Raw genomic sequence first — 24,281 nt, forward strand, 5'->3', positions numbered from 1 at the left:
TTCGTCAAAAAAACCATCGCATGTGCACCACCAGGAGTGAACTGTAATGTAAACTCTAGACTTTGAGTGACTATGATGTGTTAACAGGTTCATCAACTGTAACAAACTCGCCCCTCTGGTAGGGATGTTGATATGGGGGAAGTTGTGCCTGTGTGGAGGATGGGCATTTGGGAAATCTCCGTATTTTCTTCTCAATTTTTCCCTGAACTTAAAACCTTTTAAAATACTCTAAAAATAGTCTACTTTTAAAAATACAGCATGCATCCATTAATGTAAAAACAAAAGCACTAATTTCACCATAAGGTTCACATCTGAGGCTTGTCTCCCATAATACTTTCACAGATCCTAATGGGATTTTACATCCTCTCCTGAGTAAAACCCTCCAGCCTCAATTTCCTCAATTTTTAGTGCCAATAGTTCCTGCCCAAGCTCTACAGGGTTAAAGACATTCGCATTTATATATTCTCTATATAAAAATCCTTCTGATTATAAACTATCAGCGGGAATTCAGTGAACGCCTATGTGCCAGGCCCAAAGGGGATCACTGGTTCTGACCACAGGCCTGGGTAAAGGCTGGGGCAGTGGATCAGAGGAAGGATGAAAGTTCTCTGGGCTCCCTCACCAGCAAGCCAAGGCAGCTGAGACCAGCACCCTGATCCCTCTGCTCACTGTAGAAACATGTAATGTATTGAAAACTATAAGGCAGAATATTTAACAGTGTATTTTTACCAAGAACTATAAATTTGATGAAAGCACTCCTACTCACTGTCAGAATCAAACAGTACACAAAAAGCAAACAAGTGAAAACTCTAGAAAGTATAAGTTCTTGATGAAAGTGATTGGAATGACGATATGACCCAGTTGGCTTGGGACCATCCAGGTGTCATCATTAATACTGCCTTCTATTCACAAATGAAATAATCATACCTCTTTGGATGATGCTTTTATAGGGACACTCTGTCTTGACCCTCCCTCCCTAGCAATCATCACTGTTTGACAGTTTTATATTTTTTTTTCTTTATATATTAGCAATTTTTATGTAGAAAGGGCACCATTCCATCTTGTCTTTTAAGAGAAGAAAAGGAAGCAAGATGCCTCTTCCCTCACTAACTGGACCTCGGCCACCCTAGGCCATCTGGCCCCCTCTGTCTGGGGAGTCTTGAGTGACTGCCCCACTGCCCTGTTGTCTGGGAGAGGGCCAAGGGACCCAAGGACATGCACGTACCATATACAGAGGCCGGCTGCGCTGCTGGATGCAGTCCATGTAGAACACCATAGCGGCCCGCCGGAAAAATTTCCAATCTGCTGACGACACAATCTCATGGTGAGAAGGCTTAATCACTGACAATATAGAACACTCCACCGTGGCCCGAGCTTTTGTGGCCTGGATGAAGATGTCCTCACCTCATAAAAGCCATGCTTTGCACCTAAGAGGTCAGTAATAAATACTTGCTTTAAAAAATACAGCACCACCCCCACGGCCACCAGGGATTTCATGGCAAGTGTGCCTTACCCGTGCGACATCCCACAGAAAGGCAAGCAAGATGGACACGGGAGGAGCACGCACAGATCACTCGGGCAGCTGGCCAACCCACCTATGATCTCCTGTGGCTAAGTGTCCCTCTCTTGATGGTTTACTCTAGTGCTGTTTTCTCTACAGCAGAGATGTGATGGGGCCACTCAAAAGTCACCTCAAAACATCTGCTCTCTCTAGACCATGGGAAATCGTAGCTTGTAAAAATTCAAATTTGTATTTCTCAGTGTGGTTGAAAGTCAGCAAAAATTAAACCAGGGGATACTGGGGACTATTGAGCACGTCCAGAAAGCCTGAATGTGGATTGAAACAACAGTCAAAGGAATATAGATGGGAGAGAGAGAGGCGGGAGCTTTTTTTCTTTTTTTTTTTTTAATGCAATCCTTCAAAAGGATGGTATGAAACACCGTGAGTGTGCATGTCATAACTGTTATATAAACAGGACCAGACCCCCAGGTGGGGCTGTCCTGTGAGCCATCCGCATGTAGCTGTCACAGGCAAGGCTGGAGTCTGCCTGAAGTGAACATTTCAGTGAGGGTGGACCCCAGGTCTGTTGTGACTGCTGCTAATCTTCAAGGCCAACCCTGGGTTCAGCTGGAGCAGCTGGACTAGATACAGTCCGGGGGCCTGGGGGGCGTGATGGGGCCGTGGGGGCGTGATGGGGCCGTGATGGGGATGTGCATGCGCTAGCCCAGAGGAGGTGGGCTGGCTGCGGTGCATACCTGTCTCTGAGTCTCTCTCTGCACCCCCTTCCCACCAAATCCTGCCCAATCTGGAAGGCGTGTTCAGAAAGCAGACTTGGCAGGTCAGCCAGGCAGGGTATTTTGTTAAGAAAACAAGCTAGAAAACCCCGGGAAGGACAGCTGAACATTACCTGTGTCAGACACATCTGAATCAGTGGGAAGCAGAGAAATGAGAAAAACAAAAAAAAGATTTGTAAGAAGGAAGCCAAACAGGAAAACTACTGATTGTTTTATTTTCCTCTAGAAATGGATGACTTTAATTTTGTTTTCTGATTATAAAAGAAATGTTTTCTCATAAAGAACACAGGCTGCTTCTGCCTGTCTCACACGTTCAGAGCATGAGTCAGACTTTTCTCTCCCTGTGTCCTTTTGTGCACCCCTTGCAGCTTTTAACCCTTCTTCTCTCTGTGGTCCTTTTGGGGAGGCAAGGGACACAATAGTGATTTGGGCAAGTAGCTCTGTAGTTTTCTCTCTGGGTTTCCCTGGGGGCTCCGATGGTAAAGAATCTGCCTGCACACCCGGTTTTGATCCCTGGGTCAGGAAGATCTCTGGCAGAAAGGAATGGCAATCCACTCCTGTATTCTTGCCTGGGAAATCTAATGGACAGAGGAGCCTGGTGGGCTATAGTCCATGGGGTTGCAAAAAGTCAGACATGACTGAGTGACTAACACTATGCAACGGTCTGCCTCCTTGCTGCCACTGTTCCTGTGTCCACATTTATTTTCAGGTGAGGCTGGAGGGCCACAGGGAAAGGAGTCTGTGATTTGAGAAAGCAAAGGCAGTTGTCTAACCACTCTCCACTAACCCAACTTCCTGCCTCTGGACTAAATGTAGATGCCATAGCAAATTTTCCTTTTGACTCTGGTAAATCTGTAACCACTCGGGGAAGACTCCCTAGGTACAGGAATTTAAAATCTTCAGATAAGCTATGTGAGGACTATCCTCCCTTTGCTTCTCCAGACCCACCTGCCATGTCTCTGTCCCTACCATGCCTGGGGAGGCTGACTATAGGGACCATGCAGTGGGTCCCCTTAATTCTGTTGGGTTTGGACAGTGAGAAGCCCCAGCAGGAGACTGCAGGGACAGAGAAAGGACAGTCAGCTCAGAGTACTACCTGCCTGGTGCCTGCCCTGTGAGGCTGCCTGCCAACCAAAGGACATTGATCCTTTCCTGCTGACTTGCTCTCCATGACGCCCTCCTTCCACATCTTGGTAACCACTTCCTCCATGTCTTTTTGGGCTTGTGGATAGTAAGCTTCTCTGCTCCTAACCCCAGGTTACTTTCATTCTTCTCTACCCTACTCCTATCCTATGGAGAGTCCCTTTGTGAATAAATCATTTGTCTTTGGGCATGGCATCTTTTTCCTGTTGGGACCCTGACAAACTATTTCCTGGTTATAATAGACTACATTAAATTCCTCCTTTTTAAAAAGGTATGGGGCAAAGGTGATATAAACATATTAAAAGCCCCTCTATCTATTAATGGTCATGACCATTACATGTAGCTATATTCAGTTTTATTTTTCTGACTTGGAAAACCCAGGAAAGTAGTGCTTAAATTATTTTCCTTTTGAGAGTTTAGTTTGTACAGTTTCATTCACTTCCGAGTATGGAGGATGGGACATGAACAGAGAGCTGTACCAGATGTCCTACACAACTAGCTCATGACGCTTTCACTGGAGGAGCTGGAGGTACCCTGGCTACGTTAACACCAAGTGTTAATCTACTGGCCATGCCAAAAGGGAAAATTAAATTGCTAAAATGAGAGATTGTTTTATTTTGTTGTCTAGTCTTAAAGCTGGGCTTCTCTGGTGGCTCAGATGGTAAAAAATTCTTTACCCAGATAGTAAAGAATCTGCCTGCAATGTGGGAGACTGGGTTCGATCCCTGGGTTGGGAAGATCCCCTGGAGGAGGGCATGGCAATTCACTCCAGTATTTTTGCCTGGAGAATCCCCATGGACAGAGAAGCCTGGCAGGCTACAGTCCATGGGGTCAGACATGAATGAGCGACTAAGTACACGACACAGTTTTAAAGCCAATTGTTACATAGAATTGCTCTTAGATCTGGGCAACAGGGGTGCCATATTTGAAAGGCCCTCATTCCTCAGTGAGTGAGGAGTCTGCAGAGCAAGGGGACTGCTCCTCCCAGGCCACATTCTGAATTCCTGGACCCAAGAATTCCCTGCTCCAGTGGCCTTGAGTTTGCTCTCAGAACCTGCATAAACTTTTCCCCTGGTTTATTTTCCTGAGGGCAGTATGCACTTCTAGAGGCAAGGAATGGCCAATTGGATGTTGGACAAGTGTGTCCACATGCATACCTGTGAGACCCCTTAGGATGCAGGACAGAGCCAGCACTGGGAAGAAGAGGGGCAGGGGCTGGAGACCAGCTCTCCTGGACAGCTGTGCTCTGTTCTGCATTCTAGGGTATTCTCCCATGCACCTGAGAATTTTAAATTTGACCTTGTACCTTTTAGGTTGTAATAAAGGTGTATTTATCAGTTGTTGGTCTGCTTTCTTTCTTCCCCGTAACAACAGTGTTTTTAGTTTTCTTTATAACATAAACATTTTCATATGTATGGTGTATAGGCTTTTATCTACAATCTTGCCTTGGCTCTGAAAATATTAGGGATGAGCCTCTATGTTTAAATATGTTGGTTTTTTACTTCCCAGACCTTAAAATGATGGGTGAAATTTAGATGCTCTAATATGACTTGCTTCCAAAATGGAATGTATGCAGAAGCTGATTTCCACAGGACGCTAGGCATTCTAACATGATCCATTCACAATGTCAGAGCACATTAGGCAGGTATCCTGCCTCTGAGATAGGCAAGTTGGTCTCTGAAAGTTCCAGTCCCAGAATTTGAAAAGAATATATAAATTCTTGATAGCCACTTAGCATGGTTAGAGAAATATTCTTTTTAAATACTACAGACTGAGAGATACTCTTTTCGGTGGAATTAGCAGTGTGACGATCATACTGTTCTGCAAACGCACTTTCAAAGCCTGGTGAACTGTGACGCTTTTGAGACTTGGAGTTTGAAGGATTCCGCAGCTCTGAGCTAGCTTAGTTTCTCAGTTGAAAACAGAACTAGTGATAATAAGTTGCTGAAATTTTGTATAGGAGAGGAAGCTCTTAGAGAAAATATATGCTAATAAACACACACAATTCAGAGCACATGTTCATGGTGACCAGTAACACTCCCATTTAGGATAAGCAGGACAATTTTTTCTTGGGGGGGCATTAAATGGCATGTTTAGTACAGGGGAACCGGTGACTCACCTATCTTGAAACGACCCATGTAGTAGATCTGGGTGCTGAGGGCCAGAGATGCCAGGATATGGATTGCAGAGAAGATGAACCAGAACCACATGCCATTTTTCCCAAACACCTAGAAGTAAAGATGGAAGTTACCATCATCCATTTCCCCCAACAAAGAACTCATTCAAGTTGTTCCGTCTCCTGTGCATGCATACGCTGTCAAAAACCGAGCTGTGTGTATATTTTGGATTTCCCTGTCCTCTGAGCTCTCGGGGATCTTACTACAGTCAGAGAAGGAGAAAGAATGGCTACCTGGCCACATGAAAAAGAAAGAAATGCAAACGGGCAGCAGTGGGTGAGGCAGCAGTTGAAGAGGCAGTCGGTTGGAGGCTGATGCCCTCCAAATAACGAAAGACAACTGACACTTGTCCGCACGTTTGGGAAGTGGCTTCTGTTCTTTCAGGTGAGTCTCTGTCCCATCAGGGCCTATGTGTGTCTATTCCAGTTTTACCTGAGTCTGGTCCCAGCTCTATAGTAACACTGTCCAGGGTCAGTTATACAGGGATCTGTTACATTCGCAAAAATTCTAGCTAAATAACTAAAATGCTGTGAATGGGCCAATGATGAGAGTGTGTCATGGGCCAAGGATTATGGTTAATTAAATCTGTACACCTGAGGTCCAAAAAAAAATAAAAAACAAACAATAAAAAGCCTCCCAAGAAGGCTGCTGGCCATGGAGAGGGGACACACCACTCCGAGGACGGTGAGTGTGATGACCAGGGCAAAGGAGGCGTAGGCGGCGTAGGCGCTGGCGTTGATGTCCGGGTGGCGGGTCTGGTAGAGCTTCAGCATGCAGAGGCCGGCGATCATGTACATGAAGGAGGTGTCTGCGGAGGAGCCGAGACAGTCAGGATCCAGTAGGCGGCAGCCCGATCTTTAGAGAACCCTGCCCTCCCGGCCTGGGAGTATTTGCTGCCCTCAGCCCGTGTGCTGACCTCCAGTGTACTAGCCTCCCCTGACACATTCGAGGCAAACCCTACACACTCCACTTCTCACCTCCTCCAAGAGCGGGGCTCCTAGCTCACAGAAGAAAAGTATCAGATGATATGATGAATAACTGACTCGCAGTAGTGAATGGGTATAAACGCCCCTGTCCAACAGTAAAAGAACCCCTAACAGTGACAGGTTAGTGTGAAAATAAAGAGAGTCCTAGCTGGAGGCAGGAGGTCCTTCTCAGCGTCCTGAAACATGACCACACTGATTACTGCTCATGTACACATCTTTCTAGCCTAGGGACAGGAGACACCTAGAAACTACACATGGCTTAGCTGTATGAGGGTTGTGGTGGTTTAGTTGCTAAGTCACATCCAGCTTTTTTGTGACCCCATAGACTGTAGCCTACCAAGCTCCTCTGTCTATGGATTTCCCAGGCAAGAATATTGGAGTGGTTGCCATTTCCTTCTCCAGGGCATCTTCCCCACCCAGGGATCAAACCCAGGTCTCCTGCACTGCAGGCGGATTCTTTACCATCTGAGCCACCAGGGAAGTTCCAGGAGGGTTAGGGGGCTGCAAATTAAAACAACAATGTAATGTCCCATGTTACTAAAAAATGTGGCAAACTGCAAATATCTAACAATAACACAAATTAGTGATATGGGGGAAGTGGGAATTCTCACTCAGCTAGTGGGAGTGCAAACTAATGCTCTGAGGAGAAACTTGGTGCTTTTTTTTGGTAAAATGGAAGATGCATAAAGTAGGTGATCCCCAAATTCTAATTCTAGATGTTCCAGGGAACCTTTCTTACATGTTCACAAAGACACATATATGAAGATATTCATTGCAAAATTGTTTGTACCTGACCTGCCTCTTGAGAAATCTGTATGCAGGTCAGGAAGCAACAGTTAGAACTGGACATGGAACAACAGACTGGTTCCAAATAGGAAAAAGAGTACATCAAGGCTGTATATTGTCACCCTGCTTATTTAACTTCTACACAGAGTACAGTATGAGAAACGCTGGGCTGGATGAAGCACAAGCTGGAATCAAGATTGCCGGGAGAAATATCAATAACCTCAGATATGCAGATGACACCCCCCTTATGGCAGAAACTGAAGAAGAACTAAAGAGCCTCTTGATGAAAGTAAAAGAGGAGAGTGAAAAAGTTGGCTTAAAACTCAATATTCAGAAAACAAAGATCATGGCATCTGGTCCCATCACTTCATGGCAAATAGATGGAGAAACAGCGGAAACAGTGGCTGACTTTATTTTCTTGGGCTTCAAAATCACTGCAGATGGTGATTGCAGCCATGAAATTAAAAGACACTTGCTCCTTGGAAGAAAAGTTATGACCAACCTAGACAGATATTAAAAAGCAGAGACATTATTACTTTGTCAACAAAGGTCCGTCTAGTCAAGGCTATGGTTTTTCCAGTAGTCATGTATGGATGTGAGAGCTGGACTATAAAGAAGGCTGAGCAACAAAGAATTGATGCTCTTGAACTGTGGTGTTGGAGAAGACTCTTGAGAATCTCTTGAACTGCAAGGAGATCCAACCAGTCCATATTAAAGGAAATCAATCCTGAGTGTTCATTGGAAGGACTGATGTTGAAGCTGAAACTCCAGTACTTTGGCCACCTGATGCGAAGAGCTGACTCATTTGAAAAGACCCTGATGCTGGGAAAGATTGAAGGCGAGAGGAGAAGGGGATGACAGAGGATGAGATGGTTGGATGGCATCACCGACTCAATGGGCGTGAGTTTGAGTAAACTCAGGGAGTTGGTGATGGACAGAGAGGCGTGGCGTGCTGCAGTCCATGGGGTCCCAAAGAGTGAGACACAACTGAGTGACTGAACTGAACTGAAGTGAACTGAGCAAAATATTGGCAACCTTGAAGTGCTATTCAACAGAGAAATTGATAAATGTATTATATTTTTACTACATAGTGACAATCTTCAAAAATGAATGAACTGAATATCCTCGATTCATTAACGATAAATCTTGAAAACGTTGAATGAGAAAAGGATGTAGAACACAGTGTGATAAATTAGTATTAATTTGTTATTCAAATTAAAATGAAAAACTATTCAAATGAAGAAAAATTATAAAAACAAACTAGAAGGATAATATAAAATTGATCATAGTTGTTGCTTCTGAGGAAGGAGAGACTGGACAAATTTGGAAAGCAGTTCAAAACAGGACCTCAACTTTACACAATGTTGTATTTCTTTAACAAAGTAGATTAAAGCAAATATTTTAAAGTGTTGGCATTTGTTCCTTCTGAGTGGTGAATGGTATTGTTCTCTATAGATTTCCTCTATTAAAAATGTCTTCTAATTTTAAAAAGTTAAAATATGACAGAATTTCTGTGGCGTTAACAGCTGGAGGCTAGAGGCCAAACACAAAATGACTGTTTTCAAAACTCACATCTTCAAGTGTGGAGGACATTGTTAATTGCCTTCTTCCAGCATCAGCTATTCCTGCTCCATCCTAATAGCATGAAGATGCCAACTCAAATATCTCAGCTCCGTTTCTGTTCAGAAATGCACACCTCACAGCCGGTTTGCTTAGGGAAGCTCACAGCACTTCTGGTTACAGGGAAGCGTCTCCCTTGTCTAAAGCTAACTAGCCCTCTTTTGGCACAGTGATTGGTGTAGCAACCCTGGCCCAAACTAACCCACACACAGAGAAAGAATCTGAAGTGGACTCAGGGCTGTGTGAGCTATTGAGGAGTGAGGGGCTGTCATCTGGGGAGTCTGGGGAAAAGAACTTTCCTCGATTTCAAATGATGGCTCCTGGAAGCCAGCTTGCTGCCTCCTCCAGACATCATGGTATGGAGATAGGAAGCAAAGACCCAATGTAGCTATTTTTGCCACCAGGAGGAAACACAGCCGGAGAAGGCTAACATGCAGTCTGGGTGCAGCCAAGGCGGGTGGTCACAGAGAAGAGGAGCCAGGACCACCTGGCTTGCGCTGATAAATATACTTGTTATTTAATCTGATTTGAATTGGATTTTCTTATTACTTTCAACCCAAAGCAGGCAAACTGCTAAGTTCAGCCAAGCTACATTGAGGGAGATTTCTAGATGCCTTGTTGGTAGATCTACCTGCCTGACGCCTACCCCACTGCCTACCTGCAGACCTAGCCATGAGATCGATACTCAGTGTTCAGCGCTTTCTAGTCGATAAAATGCGTTCAGGGAGGAAAAAATGATACAACGTGGGAAAATCATGCCCTGTGGCAAGGTACCCTCTGATCACTTCAGCATACGTAAATGTCATTTAATTCTTGCAAGCGTGACTTTGGCATTTTTGAGAGAGTCCCAGGATAAGACTCCTGTACCTCAGATCTGTGTAGCTGATGTAAATTGTGATTACCGAACTGGAAGTTGGAGTAATTGGGGCAGACGTGGTAACAAGCACTGAGCACCCCTTCCATCATCAGTGCAATGCCCATGGCATAGAAGAGACCGAAGTGTTTGGGAATCCCGTATTCCTGAAAAAGCAGGAAGCGTGGTCAGTGGGAAGATCCTCATTAGTGACTGTGCTGCAGAACCCGGCACCCACGCTCTGGCCCTGTGTGGTCCCTTACACGTGATCCAGCATCACACCAGATGTCCCTCCTACTTGCAGATCCTGTTTGGAACCTAACCCTTCCTAGCTCCCACCTCCCTCTACCTGCCCTCTACTCACCGTGGCAAAGATGTCCTTGGCTTCCAGAGCTCTTCGATGGAGAATGTCCCGGCGCAAGACTATCAGTAGGAAGAGGCAGCCCAGGAGCACGTGGCCCAGGTTACTGAGAATGTTGTTGAAGGCACTAAGGACAGAGAGACAGTGAGGGAGTCAAGGCGTCCGAGAGCTTCAGAGACTGAACGAAGGCATGGAGGAGCGAGGGAACTCAGCACTGTTTTCCACCAATAACCTTTCCATGAGACTTCAGGACTGAAAATCATCAGAGAGCATCTTTGTCCTACCTCCGTGTTAGGATGCTTTGCTTAGCCTGGGATAATGTGTCCATTTCCTCCCAGGGATGCCTGTTCAGCCTCCCTAACACCCATTGATCCTCTCCTGTCCTGGTGGCACTGGCAGGGAATGAGTCCTAGGAAAGAGAGCTATTCTGCAGATGGGCAGCTGGGTCATTCAGCTAGCTGCGAGAGTGAATTCAAATACCCGGACCCATGTTATATGTCCATATTCAGCTGTGTAACTGTGAATTTCAGGATAAGTGTCAACTGGTCACAGTCAGCAGATTTCTTTCAGAAAACGGAGACTAGTTCATTCTGCATGAAGAAGCCAGGCTCCCAACTGCCAGGAAAATCCCTCTGTCCACCTCACCATGTTCTGGAGGATGGAGCACAGCCTTAGGGGCAGCAGGCCCGGCTATGAGGCCCAAATCACTCACAGGGAGGGAGCTTCTGGAGCCCTTGCCTTTCTAACTAAGCCTTAATATTTTTATCTACATGAAGTGAAAGTGAAAGTGAAGTCACTCAGTTGTGTCCGACTCTTAGCGACCCCATGCACTGCAGCCTACCAGGCTCCTCCGTCCATGGGATTTTCCAGGCAAGAGTACTGCAGTGGGGTGCCATTGCCTTCTCCAATATATATATATATATATATATACACACATAAACATATTATGTATATACAAATATAAATATATGTATATTTATATAATAAATTCAACTCAAATTCTCAATATATAATGTATATATATGTGTGTATGTATATATATATATATATAAAATTTTATTTTTTAAGTTTTATTGGCCATGCCACATGTGGGATCTTAGTTTATCTAAAAATGGGGGTAATGAGGCTTCTCTGGTGATCCAGTGGTTAAGGCTCTGCACTGCCAATGCAGAGGGCATGGGTTTCATCCTGGCCAGGGAACTAAGATCCCAATGCTGTGCAGTGCAGCCAAGAAAATAATTTTTAAAAATGATAATAATAATTAAAAACAATCTCCTTAAAAAGAGCAATAAGACTAAATAAAAAACAGTGGTAATAATAAGCATATCTATCTCATGAGGTGGTTTAGTGGATTGAAGGTATTTGCAGCTCCTGCCCATAGACAAGGGTCATCACAGCTAGGGACTTGATATTTTCAAACACATCCCACCTTCCCCTTAGCAGATTATTCTTAGGGCTGTTTCCTGAGCTCCTTCCTCCCTGCACCCCATACAGGAGTGGGAGAGGAATACCTAATCTCAAATCCTTGATTTCATTCCTGTTTACCCTTGATTAGGGCTTCCCTGGCGGCTCAGATGGTAACAAATCTGCCTGCAGTGCAGAAGACCCAGGTTCAATCCTGGTGGGGGAAGATCCCCTGGATAAAAAAATGGCAAGCCCACTCTAGTATTCTTGCCTGGGAAATGCCACAGACAGAGGAACCTGGCGGGCTATAGTCCATGGGGTCCCAAAGAGTCAGACACGACTAAGCGACTACACTTACTTTTTGATTGAGGTAGTTTCCCACAATTGTTTCTAGTATTTTTTTAAAAATACACATTCCACAAAAAGGCATCTCTCATTGCCTCCTGGGCAACCAGAGGACCGGGCTTACCTCAAGACACCCAGGGGGTGAGCACAGAGGAAGTTGTAGTAGCATATATCCTGGTTGCCAGTGACGTTGACAACCTGTAAAAGCAAAAGCGACAAGAGGAGACGCTGTCTGCCTCCATCCCCTGAGCCTGAAATCACAGAAAGCAGACGACAGTGCTCCCAGTGATCAACTGTCAGAGATTTACAGTGCAACCAGTGCTCCTTCTCAGTAGGGGATGAGTCATTATCTCCAGCCTCTACACGGTACAGACACATTTCATTTAAATGCTACCATCTTGCTTTGAACTGAAATATTCTGTGCCCCTCATTAGGTGGCAAGGCAGAATTCAACTGAAAACATTTCCTTTGTTCTCATTGTAAAAGGACTCTGAAAGGATGCTAACACTAGGGCCTGCCTATCAAGACTGTCACAGTACATCCTATTTTCTAGATGAATCCAGGAAGGGTAAAGAACTGTCCCATCCTTTGTACTGAATTGATAACCACAGGGCAGGTGGACATAAGGAAATATGTGGTCAGTTTTCCATATTTATCACTATCATTAAGAACCTTCCTAGACCACAGCACAGCTGTATCTTCCGACAGAGCCCCAAAGTATTCAGAGAATATTTAGAGTATAAATCATGGTGCTTAAACCTTATAAAGTCCTTGTCCTCATCACATATTAAGTATGGAGTTGGTGAAATATTATTAAACTGTTGACTCTCTAATGTGGGTGTATATTGGAATCACAAGGAGTTTCATCAATATTGATGCCTGATTCCACTCTGATCTAACTGCGAGGGGGTACAGCTTGGACATTGTTATTTTTAAAAATCTCACAGATGATTTGAACACACAACAAAGTTTGAGAGCCATTGTATTAGAAATACCTTTAGCCTGGTGCTATTCTAAATGGGTTTTTTCATGAATAATAGATGCTAGACAAGATCACTTATGTGACCTGGACCCTAGGATTCTACAAACGTGCAGTGGGGATTCTCAAGCTGTTTTAATTAATTATTTATTTTTAAAAAAATTCTGATTGCCTTTACAAAATCTATTTATTTATTTTTCATTGCAAAGGATCTTTGTTGCTACACGTGGGCTTTCTCTAGTTGCAGCTAGTGGGGGCTACTCTATTTGTGGTGTGGGCTGCTCATTGTTGTGGCTTCCCTTGTTGTGGAGCATGGGCTTTAGAGCACAGGCTCAGAGACTGTGGCACACAGGCTTAGTTATTCTGTGGCATGTGGGATCTTCCCAGACCAGGGATCAAACTTGTGTCCTCTGCATTGGCAGGTGGATTCCTATCCACTAGGAAAGTCCTTTGTTTATTATTTATTTTATATTTCCTTTTCTTTTAATATTTTATTAGTGAAGCTGTTCTTACTTTTACAAAAAATATTTACCCTCAATGATGGGACACCGGCTAAGTTAGACATCAGGTTTGTTTGTTTTGGTCTGGAACTTTACCCATCACCCCATGATGATCAAAAGTTCAGACTGGTTAAACAATAGACATAGCTGATAGACACCAAGACTAAATGAGTACAAGGTAATAATTTCAGATTGGTAGACAAAGTAATACAAGAAGTCTGTGATAAAACACTGGGGAACTAGATTTAAAGCTCAGTCAAACGACCCAATGGGGAAATCCTCTGGGAATCCGAACGAGAAATTAATTCTTGGACAGAGCTCTTTATACCTTTCTCTGCTGTGTGAAAGCTGGGATCTTGGGGTTTGAGGCTGCACTTACTGTTTGGTAGGTGATAACCAGCTGGATCACAGGCAGTGCATAAAACACAGCAATGGTAATGATGTTCCTATGCAGACAAAAGGAACCACAAATGGTTATTTCCAAATTAACAATGGAATTTTTGCTCTTTTATTGTTTTTAGGTATCTTTCCACCCCATAACTGCCTGCTTAACTCACAAAAGTGATTAGAAACTGATTACATGGTTCCTGTTTCTCCAAACTTCCTTTCATACAATCATTTGCATAACAGTGTAAATAATACTCTGGTTTAATGAAATTATCAATAAAGGCCTATCTCTTTAGGATATCATTAGATTAAAAATGATCAGAGAGTAGGTAATGGGTGATGGATCACATGAAGGTGGTGTGGCTCTCTTAGCTACCTCTTAGTTCCAAAGCACTGGTTCCATTAAGCTGTGGAGTTCCACGTGACCCCCACTGGCTGGCTCTTGTTTCCCTCTAGCATCCGTGTCCAAGTGAAAGGTCATCCTTCCAGAGAAAAGAATGAGAGGAGCTGCCACAACTGTCTCTCGGGGTTTCTGAGGGAAAAGAGGGGACCCGGCCAGGCACCTCAGACTTTCTGCCTGGAAGGAGGCTGGCTGCCTCTGTGTGGTTCATTTATCATTGGCTGATGGTATCATCTTCCCTCAGGGTGATTTCTAGCTACCCTGAGGTGCTCTGGGCATCTCATCCCAGAAATCACTGGCTCTCCCAAGGGTAAGTCCTGGTGAGAGAAGAGGGAATGGTTCCAGTTTAACATGCCTCCTGGAAGATGGTTTTGGTATCTTCCTGGAAGAGGATTTAGTGTCTCCCTAAAAACATGGGATTCCACTACTGTTCTTATTTATACTTTGTATTTATTTCATTTAGGACTGGTTGCCTTTGATTGTGTTTTATTTGTTTGTGTGTCTCCTTAAACACTGAAACCTGTGATTTGGTTCACTTATATGAATCACATAAATTCACTGTGGCTTTTACAAAGAAAATTTTAATTTTACTAAAGGGAGCCATAGTCCTTCTCGGCATCTACTCACCAAAAATAAATCTTATACTTTTTGCTGATAATTCTTCGGTCCTTCCTGGACAGATCTGACAGGTAAAGGAACATCTGGGATGCCAAGTAAAAAGAGAATGCAAAACTGTACTTGGATTTCTTGTATAAAATACAAAGAAGAGCTTTACACATTTCAGTTTAATCCCTCATTAGGGATTGAAATTATTAAACAAGACTTTTCTCGTAATTTTGCTTTTCCTAGGATGCTTTTAAAAATCCTAGTATTTCCCTTGGCTTTAGGGAAACTGGCTGATATGAGAAACCCATTGGGAATTTTGAATGCTTCTTAAATCTCAAGAATTGGTTTCCCAGTTTTCAGAGATGCCCACTGTGTGATTCTTGAATTACAGAGTTGAAACCATGCCATTCACCTTCATGTCGCTTACTGGGTACAACATAGTCTATACATATGAATCAGAAAGAAATGAGCTTTTACTCCTGAAGCATTTTATGTCTGGAACCAGGGAGTTTTTCCAAGTACACTCTTCAGTGGAATCTTTTCTTCCACCTGGTTGGAACCCTTCCTCATCTTTGTCCATAATCAGCCACTTCAGACCCATGAGCATTTTAGTGGGTCTGACATTAAATGCCATGAACATTGTGGCATTATGTGCTCTGTTCTCTTTACTGCTGTCACTTTTCCCTCCAGAAAGGAGTGTCAATTAACTGAGTATTGCTTTTAGTAGGTAGTTAAACTTTATCTAAAAAGCCCCCTGAGAAATTTGACTTCCCCTGAAGAAAGAAAGAAAAAAAAAAACATATATATAAAGGCAACTGAGGCATTGTTGAAGCTGTATTTGATCCCTGAACTTTCTGTCCTCTGGAGGGTATGGCCAGGCAGAGAGAGGTACCTTGGTGCGGATGATGTTCTTATCGCTCTCGATGTCTGGCATGGTGTCAAAGTCACTTTCCTCCACGGAGCTGTCAGTGTCTGACTGGCATGGCTGTCTACCATCAGAGGAGGACATTTGCCTGCCAGGACTGGAGCTTGACTCATCTGAAACAGAGGAGACCCTTCTGCCTTCCCAAGCTGAGAAGAACCCATGGAACCCATCTTTCTCTCTCTCTGCAAAACCCAGTGCTGACTCATTCTCGGACACGTTGTGTTGGTAAAAACCAACTCCTTACCCACAACACATGTTCTCTCAATTCTTCCTCAATGGACTTCTGATTTTCCTTGCCTCCTATTTTTATGATTAAATCACCTATTTCTAGGGCTGAATACAAAATATAAAGGCATCTGCTCTGTTAACTCTTTGGATACAAAGATAATATGCTTATATTTCATGTTTCATACTTTGAAATATGAACATAAATATATAAACATACACATGCATGTACTTATGTATAGCATCTAACACATGTATATGTATGCACCCACATATCCAGTGATGGATAAGGTATTTGTACACTGAAATCCCCCACATGCTGTATCTGTGATTATATAATGGAAACCACATTCTCAGGAAGAATCCTTGTGTTCCTGTGAATGTTTCCGAGAGCAGATGGGAATTTGTGCAGCTTAATGAGCACATGAGCCAAGCCTACCTTCCACTTTTATTTCTTCTGTTCAGATGGTTAAAGAAAAAAAAAAACAAACAAAACCCTGTTCTTGCAGAGCCATAAATAAGTCTCCGCCACTGAGCCCACATGCTTCTCAAAGTTACAGAATAACAGGGCGGGAATACAGGATTCCCAGCCCCTCTATACTGACAGCTTAAAGCACACCATTCATAGACCTGTAAACATCATGGAAGTGTGTGGAAGCATCACTGCCCTCCAATGCTAACAGGACAGGGATCAGAATTCTGTCCCCTTCAGGCCACTTAACCAGCCTGGGGGTTGCCATGTGAGTGCCTGGGTGGCAGTGAGCAGGTTCAATTATGAAGTTAGCCCAAATGGAGGATTGCTAGGCTTCAGTCATGTTCACCTGCTGCACAGCCTCATCTTCTGAGCGCCCTTACTCCACTGAAACCTGAGAATGAAACAATGGGTCAATCGATGTTGGGCTCTCTGACATCAGACTTTTGACGCATTTTCCACACCCTCAACTCAGTCTGGGTATGAAAAAAAACCCACAGGAGTTGACAGCAATGGTCACAGAAAATTCTGCTTGAATGTGGCTAGCAGACTCAAGAAACAGATCAATAGAACCAGAAAAAAAGCTGGAAGGAAACTTCCAGATCACCCAGTCAATGAATCTTATACGATGACCGCCTTGCCCACTTTCACAGTTATTAGTGGCTGGAGGGCCACGCGTATCCTATTCTTGGGAGAATCAGGAGACACTTCCATGAATGGACTCATTGTAAAAATACCTATTGCCCCGTAATTGCTCCCTTCAGGGGTACTGGCAGCAATGGGGTTTGACACCGACATATTTCCAGAGCCTGTTAAAAAGAAAAACAAAGAGGTAAACACTTTGTGTCTAGTTGCTGGAATGAAAGGACACAACTCTAAATAGTTTGATTTTCTTTTCACTGTAATATAAGGAGTCTGCAGGTCAATTTTATGGTCTGCAGGCCAAATCTAGCTCGCCACCCGTTCCTGCATGACCCTTAAACTAGAAATGGTTTTAAATTTTTCAAACGGTTGGAGGAAAATCAGAAGAGCAATACTATTTTATGACAGGTGAAATTTTAGATTTTAAATGTATATAAAGCTTACCAGAACACAACCACTCATTTGAGTCTGGCTATGGCTACTTTTGGCCACCAAGGCAAAGAGAAGCAGTTGTGACAGAGACTCCAAGGCCTGCAGGGCCTGAAATATTTACTATTTAGCACTTTCCAGAAAAAAAAAAATGTTGCTGATTCCTACTTAACAGTACTGCAGAATCACAAGGAGTGTGGGTCCTGGAATCACTGTGAGAAAGGTCACCCCTGAACATAAACACCAGAAATAAACTTCTGTGATTAAGGCACTGTAATTCAGAGGTTTATTTGTCACGGCCATTAGCCATTAGCAGTACCCTAACTGTCCATCTAGTCAAGGCTATGGTTTTTCCTGTGGTACTGTATGGATGTGAGAGTTGGACTGTGAAGAAGGCTGAGTGCTGAAGAATTGATGCTTTTGAACTGTGGTGTTGGAGAAGACTCTTGAGAGTCCCTTGGACTGCAAGGAGATCCGACCAGTCCGTTCTAAAGGAGATCAGCCCTGGGATTTCTTTGGAAGGAATGATGCTAAAGCTGAAACTCTAGTACTTTGGCCACCTCATGTGAAGAGTTGACTCATTGGAAAAGACTCTGATGCTGGGAGGGATTGAGAGCAGGAGGAGAAGGGGACGACCGAGGATGAGATGGCTGGATGGCATCACTGACTCAATGGACGTGAATCTGAGTGAACTCCGGGAGTTGGTGATGGACAGGGAGGCCTGGCGTGCTGTGATTCATGGGGTCGCAAAGAGTCGGACACGACTGAGCAACTGAACTGAACTGAACTGTAGACAAGATTAGCCCTGACAAGAAAGAAATTACTGCACTCCTTGGAACAAACAATAGTGACTACAGGAGCTATGTACAGGAATATGGGTTATTTGGGACTTAACACAGACTTTCCTGATGGTTCAGACAGTAAAGGATCTGCCCGCAATGCAGGAGACTGGGTTCAATCCCTGGGTCAGGAAGAGTCCCCTGGAGAAGGGAATGGCAACCCACTCCAGTATGCTTGCCTGGGAAATCCCATGGACAGAGGGCCCTGGCAGGCTGCAGTCCATGGGATCACAAAGAGCTGGACACAACTGAGCGATGAACACTTTCACTTTTTTTCAGAGATATAACAGGCGTGTCTGTTGCCGAATGGTTGTTGGCAGTTAGAGAAAAATATTTCTAAGATGGTGCTCCTCAAACTATTCCAGTGAGGTTTGGAAAGCCCCAGAGAAAACTGCCTCCTAAGCTTCTCACTGCTTATTTGAAAAGATGCTCTCCCATTGAGTTTGTCCACTTCTGAGAATTAGGAGGAGCTGAACAAAGTGAACACAAAAAGGACGCAGGCATCTAGGCAGTTCCTCTGACTCTGACTTAGTGCCACCATATTTCCGGGAGCCACAATCATTTGTGAAGACACCTGAGCACATTTCTCTGCTGCCTCCTAAGCTTTGTCAGGATCTGGGATATTGTCAGGCTGGTGGGAATTTCCATCATGTGTCTTCTTCCTGAGAGGTGAGATTGCTTGTATCACACTACAGGTGAAGAAGTCTGTGAGTTAACTAGTCAGTGTCTTGTACTCTTGCAGAGAAATCTATTTTCAGTGAAGACATGTAAGATAGTGTATATTCTCATTGCAAATATATTTCCATTTCTTCTTTGAAATATCATCTGTTATTCTTTACATTAATGCTACAGTATGCAACACATGTAAAAGAACCAAAAGCCTCAGACAATTCATTTATTTGTCACAATCAGCTCTTTTCATCCAGCTTTCAAACTTCATTCCCACTGGTGGACAGTAAAAACATTCACAGTTTGGGGAGCCAATCTGTAGGCTTCATCATGTTTTTATTCTTTGTGGGTCTATTCCTTTCCTCCATGGAGAAAAATAATTAAATCTTAAGTTCAAAACATTTAGCCAGTGATGAGGAACAAATCAATAGCCTTGGAGACTCAATTTCTTCCCTCCTTTTGGTAGCCTAGCCAAGAGCCAGCTCAGTGGGACAGCAAGGTCTCTGGCTAATGCAACATTCCTGGCAGGCAAGGCTATTCCCAGGGATCTCACAATGGACCTTGGCATTGTTCCTAGGCTTGGAGACTCCTTGATATAGTTCTTACTATTCAGAGAGAGTAGATGTTCCTTGGCTTTTCTTGGGCTTACCCATAAATATGTAACATGGTATCAACACCATCTGTGCTTTTCATCCAACTTCAAGGCAAAGAAACAGGTTACTTTCAGACTCTTAAGAGTGAGAGATTAAATCTTTTGAGCACAGTAAGAGTATTATGGGAAGATGCCATGTACAGTTTGACCGACTGTCCTTGGCCAAGGGCAGATTTGGCTGTAGTTTGGGCAGAGCACTTTGCTGCCGCCACTACTGAGGGTAACAAGTACTATTACCACTATTACCACCACCGCTAGTACTGTGCCTAAGGCTTCTATACTATTGCTGCGCTCGCTGCTGCTACGATTACTGTCACTACTGCTGCCTAATGTAGAGGGTCTGACACACAGTAAGTTTCTGATAAATGTTAGGCAGCAGTAGTGACAGTAGTGTGTGTCAGACACTCTTTTAAGTTCTTTCCAAGAATTCATTCATTTTTCAATAACCTTGTGACATGGGTACTATCATCATTTTAAAGATGACAAAAAGGAGGCACAGAGAGATCAAGTCATTTGTCCAGAATCACTCAAATAGTGGATAGATAATGGTTCATTGCACTGATCTCAGTTAAAATTTATCTTCTTAACTGAAAAAAAAGGGAAGAGATTTTCCTTTAATGTATGAATAACTGGCAGCGAGTGTGTTGCTTTTCTAGTGCTCATTTTTCAAAAGAGACAAGGAGTTGAGGCATATTTGCATTTCCACTCATATATTCAAAAAAGGTACCTAAGCACAATATTTGTTTTTTAGTTGGGCTGCTGCTGCTTGCCTGTAATTCCTTATAGTGTCTTCTTTCTATCAAGGTCATTTGTGTGTGTTGGGGGGTGGGGGCAGGCAACTCAGAAACCACCATTCTGGTCTCTTCCTTAGGTGATGTAACTTTCACATTTCCCTCAGTATCTTTCACATTTTTCCTCTTTTCAAGCCTAAATTCCCTTCTTTTAATCATTAACTTAGGTCCTTGTTTACAGTGTAATTAAAAAAAAATATTACATGTGCAAATAGTGAAAATGATACTAAAAGGATAAACCGCAGAATTTTGGATCTTTTCTGTTCCTAGGAAGCCCTCTGGTATGGGAAATAGATGCGTGTGCAGGATAATGCTTGAGTTCCACCGTGGTGGGGGGTTGAAGTGATCTGTGGGAGGCAAAGTGTTTTTGTGTGTGTGATCAAAAGAGGCACAAAAAAAAATGCAAAAACTAAAATCAAAGCAAGAGTGCAAACAAAATCACTGTTTTGTTGGGCAACAACTTCACTAAAAAGAAAAGGCCAGCTGTGTAGGTTTGTTCAGACTTGGATGATTTCTGCACTCTACTCTGGCTCATAGTTGAGCAGGACCTGGTTTCAGTATAGTCCCCAGTCCCTTGCACTCCAAAGCAACCACAACACCAATTCTGTGATGGACAAGAGCATCAAAATTTTCATATGCAGTACAATTGTTTCAAATCTGTACACTTTTATATGCACAATTACATAGGAGATTGGCCAACATGGGATAACAATATTCTGTTAACTTTTCTAATGTCTAGAAAGGCAAGAACCAAAGCACTGCCTCCCAAACTTCAAATGTGATTGATGCTCCCGGAAGGCAAGCCATATTTCTGTTTAACTGTATGGTATATAGAAAGCAGAATTAAACACAATATACCAGATTATAGGACAGACTGAGATGTTCTGGCTGGGAATAAGCAAACATATAAAGTTGTGAATGAGCTCATCTGAGTGAGGAAACTTGTTCTGGTATGTTTTTCTTTACACGTGAGCCCTTTGCCATCTGTCTGCTTTGCTAACTTAGAATAGGATATGCTTGCCTGCCTGCCTTTTATATTAATTGCTCCATGTGAGGAGAAAAACTTCATTTCATTTTGAGCAGGCTTGACTCTTTCAGGGACTTCACATTTATAACCGTCCTGCCCCCTTCTGTCTCTCGCCTTAGAAGGTTGGAAGCTAAGAAGGACTCAGAAATGATGTGAATGACCTGCTGTGAGGTTTCATTTTTAAGCCAGTTGGCTACCTGTTCCAGCTGGTGTCATGTGGTATTCACATGTCAAAAGTTGAGGAGAAAATAAGGAAGGCCACCCATCCTTTTAAGCGTGTAAAAGTAAAATTCCTCTAGAAGAAACAAACAGGCAAGCAAAATCAAGGAAATTTGGAAAAATCGACCAGAGTCAATACTAGAGCCTGAGACCCATTACCACAGATTCTGAGGACGGCCTGTGCCCCCCGACTCCTCTGCACTCAGCACGCTGCTTGTCTTCTCCCTGCCAGACCCTGCTCTCTGCTGGGAGGCTGATTCAGTGATAGCTCCGTCCAGGGAAGGATCTGACTGGTCATTTGGTTCCTCAGTCTACAGACTTGTCAGGTTCGTCCAGCTCCCCTTCTTGAGAAAGCACCTTCCTCTTAGGCTGCACGCAGCGTCATGGTGACAGCTCACGTATCCCAGAGGCCTGCGAGTGATGCTTCATCTGTCTCTCTTTCAAGGTGGTAACTGACTTTCTGAACAGGCTCTTTAACAGTGATGCGAAGTGTAGCGTTTCTCCACTGACAGAGTCCCTGAGTGAGAGAATGGAAGCTGCTCGGGCGTGTCTGACTCTCTGTGACCCATGTACTGCAGCCTGCCAGGCTCCTTTGTCCCTGAAGGAAATGTTTCTAGAACACGGAGGCTTGCCTGGTGCCCCTCAGATCACCAGAGAGGCCCCTGTCTTAAGTGACAATGGAGAATACGGGGTCCATCCAGTCACACCACAGTAATCACGCCTCTTCTTGCCCGAAGCTTCTCTTTACAAACACTATTTCCACTTCATCTGGGCTCCAGGGTCTTATCTCCTCCTTTTTCCCATGAAGTATGAAAGAAATTCTTTTGCTTTTTCAGTTCAGTTGGAGCCAGTGTCAACATTTTTCAAATAAGACTTACAAACTGCAGGATAAAGCAATGAAAAACAAATGAGGGGAGCTAACAGATTTTCCAAATGCAGCCGTCCTATTGTTATGTAATTAAGAGATTGCCAACCATTTGGCGAATTGTAGGGACCTGGCTCCATTTCCTCCACCTCAGGCACACCTAAGGTGAAAGCATCAGACCCAGTTCCTCCGATGTCTAGCTCCACATTGATTGAGGCAGCCAACAGGCCAAGTCTAGTGGGATCCCCTCTTTCAGACTCTGCTCCTAGCATTTTTTTCTAGGCTCTAGCCCCCAGGGCACTTCCTGTATCTCTGAGCTCAGTTAAACTTCCTGTAACCCCTGTGGGCACCCTGATCCTGGCCCTTCTGTGTCCTTGCTCTTCTCCAGAATTTCCTCCTCTGAATCTCTTACATTAGACTACAGGTAAAATCCTTCACTTGCTTCTGTCTCTTGCTCCAGACTGGTTTCTCAGTGATCTGCTTCCTATGATCAAGAGTCACTAACTGGTTCTTTCCTAGGATGGAGATTGTCTTCTCTGCTCTTTTTTGCAGCACTTGAGTCTTGTCTCACCAGTGGTCATGCGCCATCTTGCCCCATAGCCTCTCTGCATGACAAAGGTTCCTTTCGTGCATGTGTGCTCAATCACTTCAGTTGTGTCTGACTCTTTGTGACCCTATGAACTGTAGCCCACCAGACTCCACTGTCCGTGGGATTCTCCAGACAAAAATACTGGAGTGGATTGTCATGCCTCCTCCAGGGGATCTTCCTGATCCAGGGATGGAACCCACGTCTCTTGCATCAGCAAGCAGGTTCTTTACCTCGAGGGCCACCTGGGAAGCCCACAAAGGTTTCTTGCTGCTGCTGCTGCTAAGTCGCTTCAGTTGTGTCCGACTCTGTGCGACCCCGTAGACAGCAGCCCACCAGGCTCCCCCATCCCTGGGCTTCTCCAGGCAAGAACACTGGAGTGGGTTGCCATTTCCTTCTCCAATGCATGAAAGTGAAAGTGAAGTCGCTCAGTCGTGTCTGACTCTTAGCGACCCCATGAACTGCAGCCTACCAGGCTCCTCCGCCCATGGGATTTTCCAGGCAAGAGTACTGGCGTGGGGTGCCATTGTCTTCTCCCAAAGGTTCCTTAGTAAGTAAGTAAAGTCGCTCAGTCGTGTCCGACTCTTTGCGACCTCGTGGACTGTAGCCTACCAGGCTCCTCTGTCCATGGGATTTTCCAGGCAATAGTACTGGAGTGGATTGCCATTTCCTTCTCCAGGGGATCTTCCCGACCCAGGGATTGAACCCGGGTCTCCCACATTGTAGACAGACACGAACCATCTACTTCCTCCTAATTTCAAAGCCCTTTGGCATGAACATTTCTATTTTCTAACTAAGCTAGGATTTTGTTCCTGTATTCTCACCTGTGCCTGGCAACCCACATTTTTAAGTCAGTGATTCTCAGTTGGGGGTAGGAGTAGGGGGAACATTTTGCTCCCAAGAGGACATTTGACAATGTCTGGGGCTATTTTCTGTCAAAAGGAGGGAGTGTATTACTGAATTCTAATAGATGGAGGTGAAGAATGTGGTTAAAGATCCTACAATGTATAGGGCAGTTCCCAACGACAAAGAATCATCTGACTGTAATGTTGAGTTTGAGAAACCCTGATCCTAGGGAAGGATAACCTAACCCTAATT

General features: G+C 44.0%; 1 protein-coding gene across 2 annotated transcripts in view; it reads right to left on the minus strand.

The window, feature by feature from the left end:
* SIDT1 (SID1 transmembrane family member 1) overlaps positions 1–24,281 on the minus strand; it is a 109,120-nt gene that overhangs the window by 17,112 nt on the left and 67,727 nt on the right. The window contains exons 11-20 of one of the 2 annotated variants that reach the window (XM_040224116.1): positions 17,202–17,273; positions 15,735–15,880; positions 14,864–14,937; positions 13,829–13,895; positions 12,095–12,168; positions 10,225–10,348; positions 9,910–10,027; positions 6,287–6,423; positions 5,558–5,666; positions 1,226–1,302 (exon numbers count right to left, since the gene is read on the minus strand). In XM_040224116.1, coding sequence (XP_040080050.1) covers positions 1,226–1,302; positions 5,558–5,666; positions 6,287–6,423; positions 9,910–10,027; positions 10,225–10,348; positions 12,095–12,168; positions 13,829–13,895; positions 14,864–14,937; positions 15,735–15,880; positions 17,202–17,273 — 998 coding nt within the window. Of the gene's footprint in view, positions 1–1,225; positions 1,303–2,189; positions 2,424–5,557; positions 5,667–6,286; positions 6,424–9,909; positions 10,028–10,224; positions 10,349–12,094; positions 12,169–13,828; positions 13,896–14,863; positions 14,938–15,734; positions 15,881–17,201; positions 17,274–24,281 lie in introns of those variants that run through there. The other variant, XM_040224124.1, reaches the window with a different exon arrangement.

The sequence above is a fragment of the Oryx dammah genome, unplaced genomic scaffold, assembly GCF_014754425.2.
Source record: "Oryx dammah isolate SB20612 unplaced genomic scaffold, SCBI_Odam_1.1 HiC_scaffold_2, whole genome shotgun sequence".
In the NCBI taxonomy this organism is placed as follows: Eukaryota; Metazoa; Chordata; class Mammalia; order Artiodactyla; family Bovidae; genus Oryx; species Oryx dammah.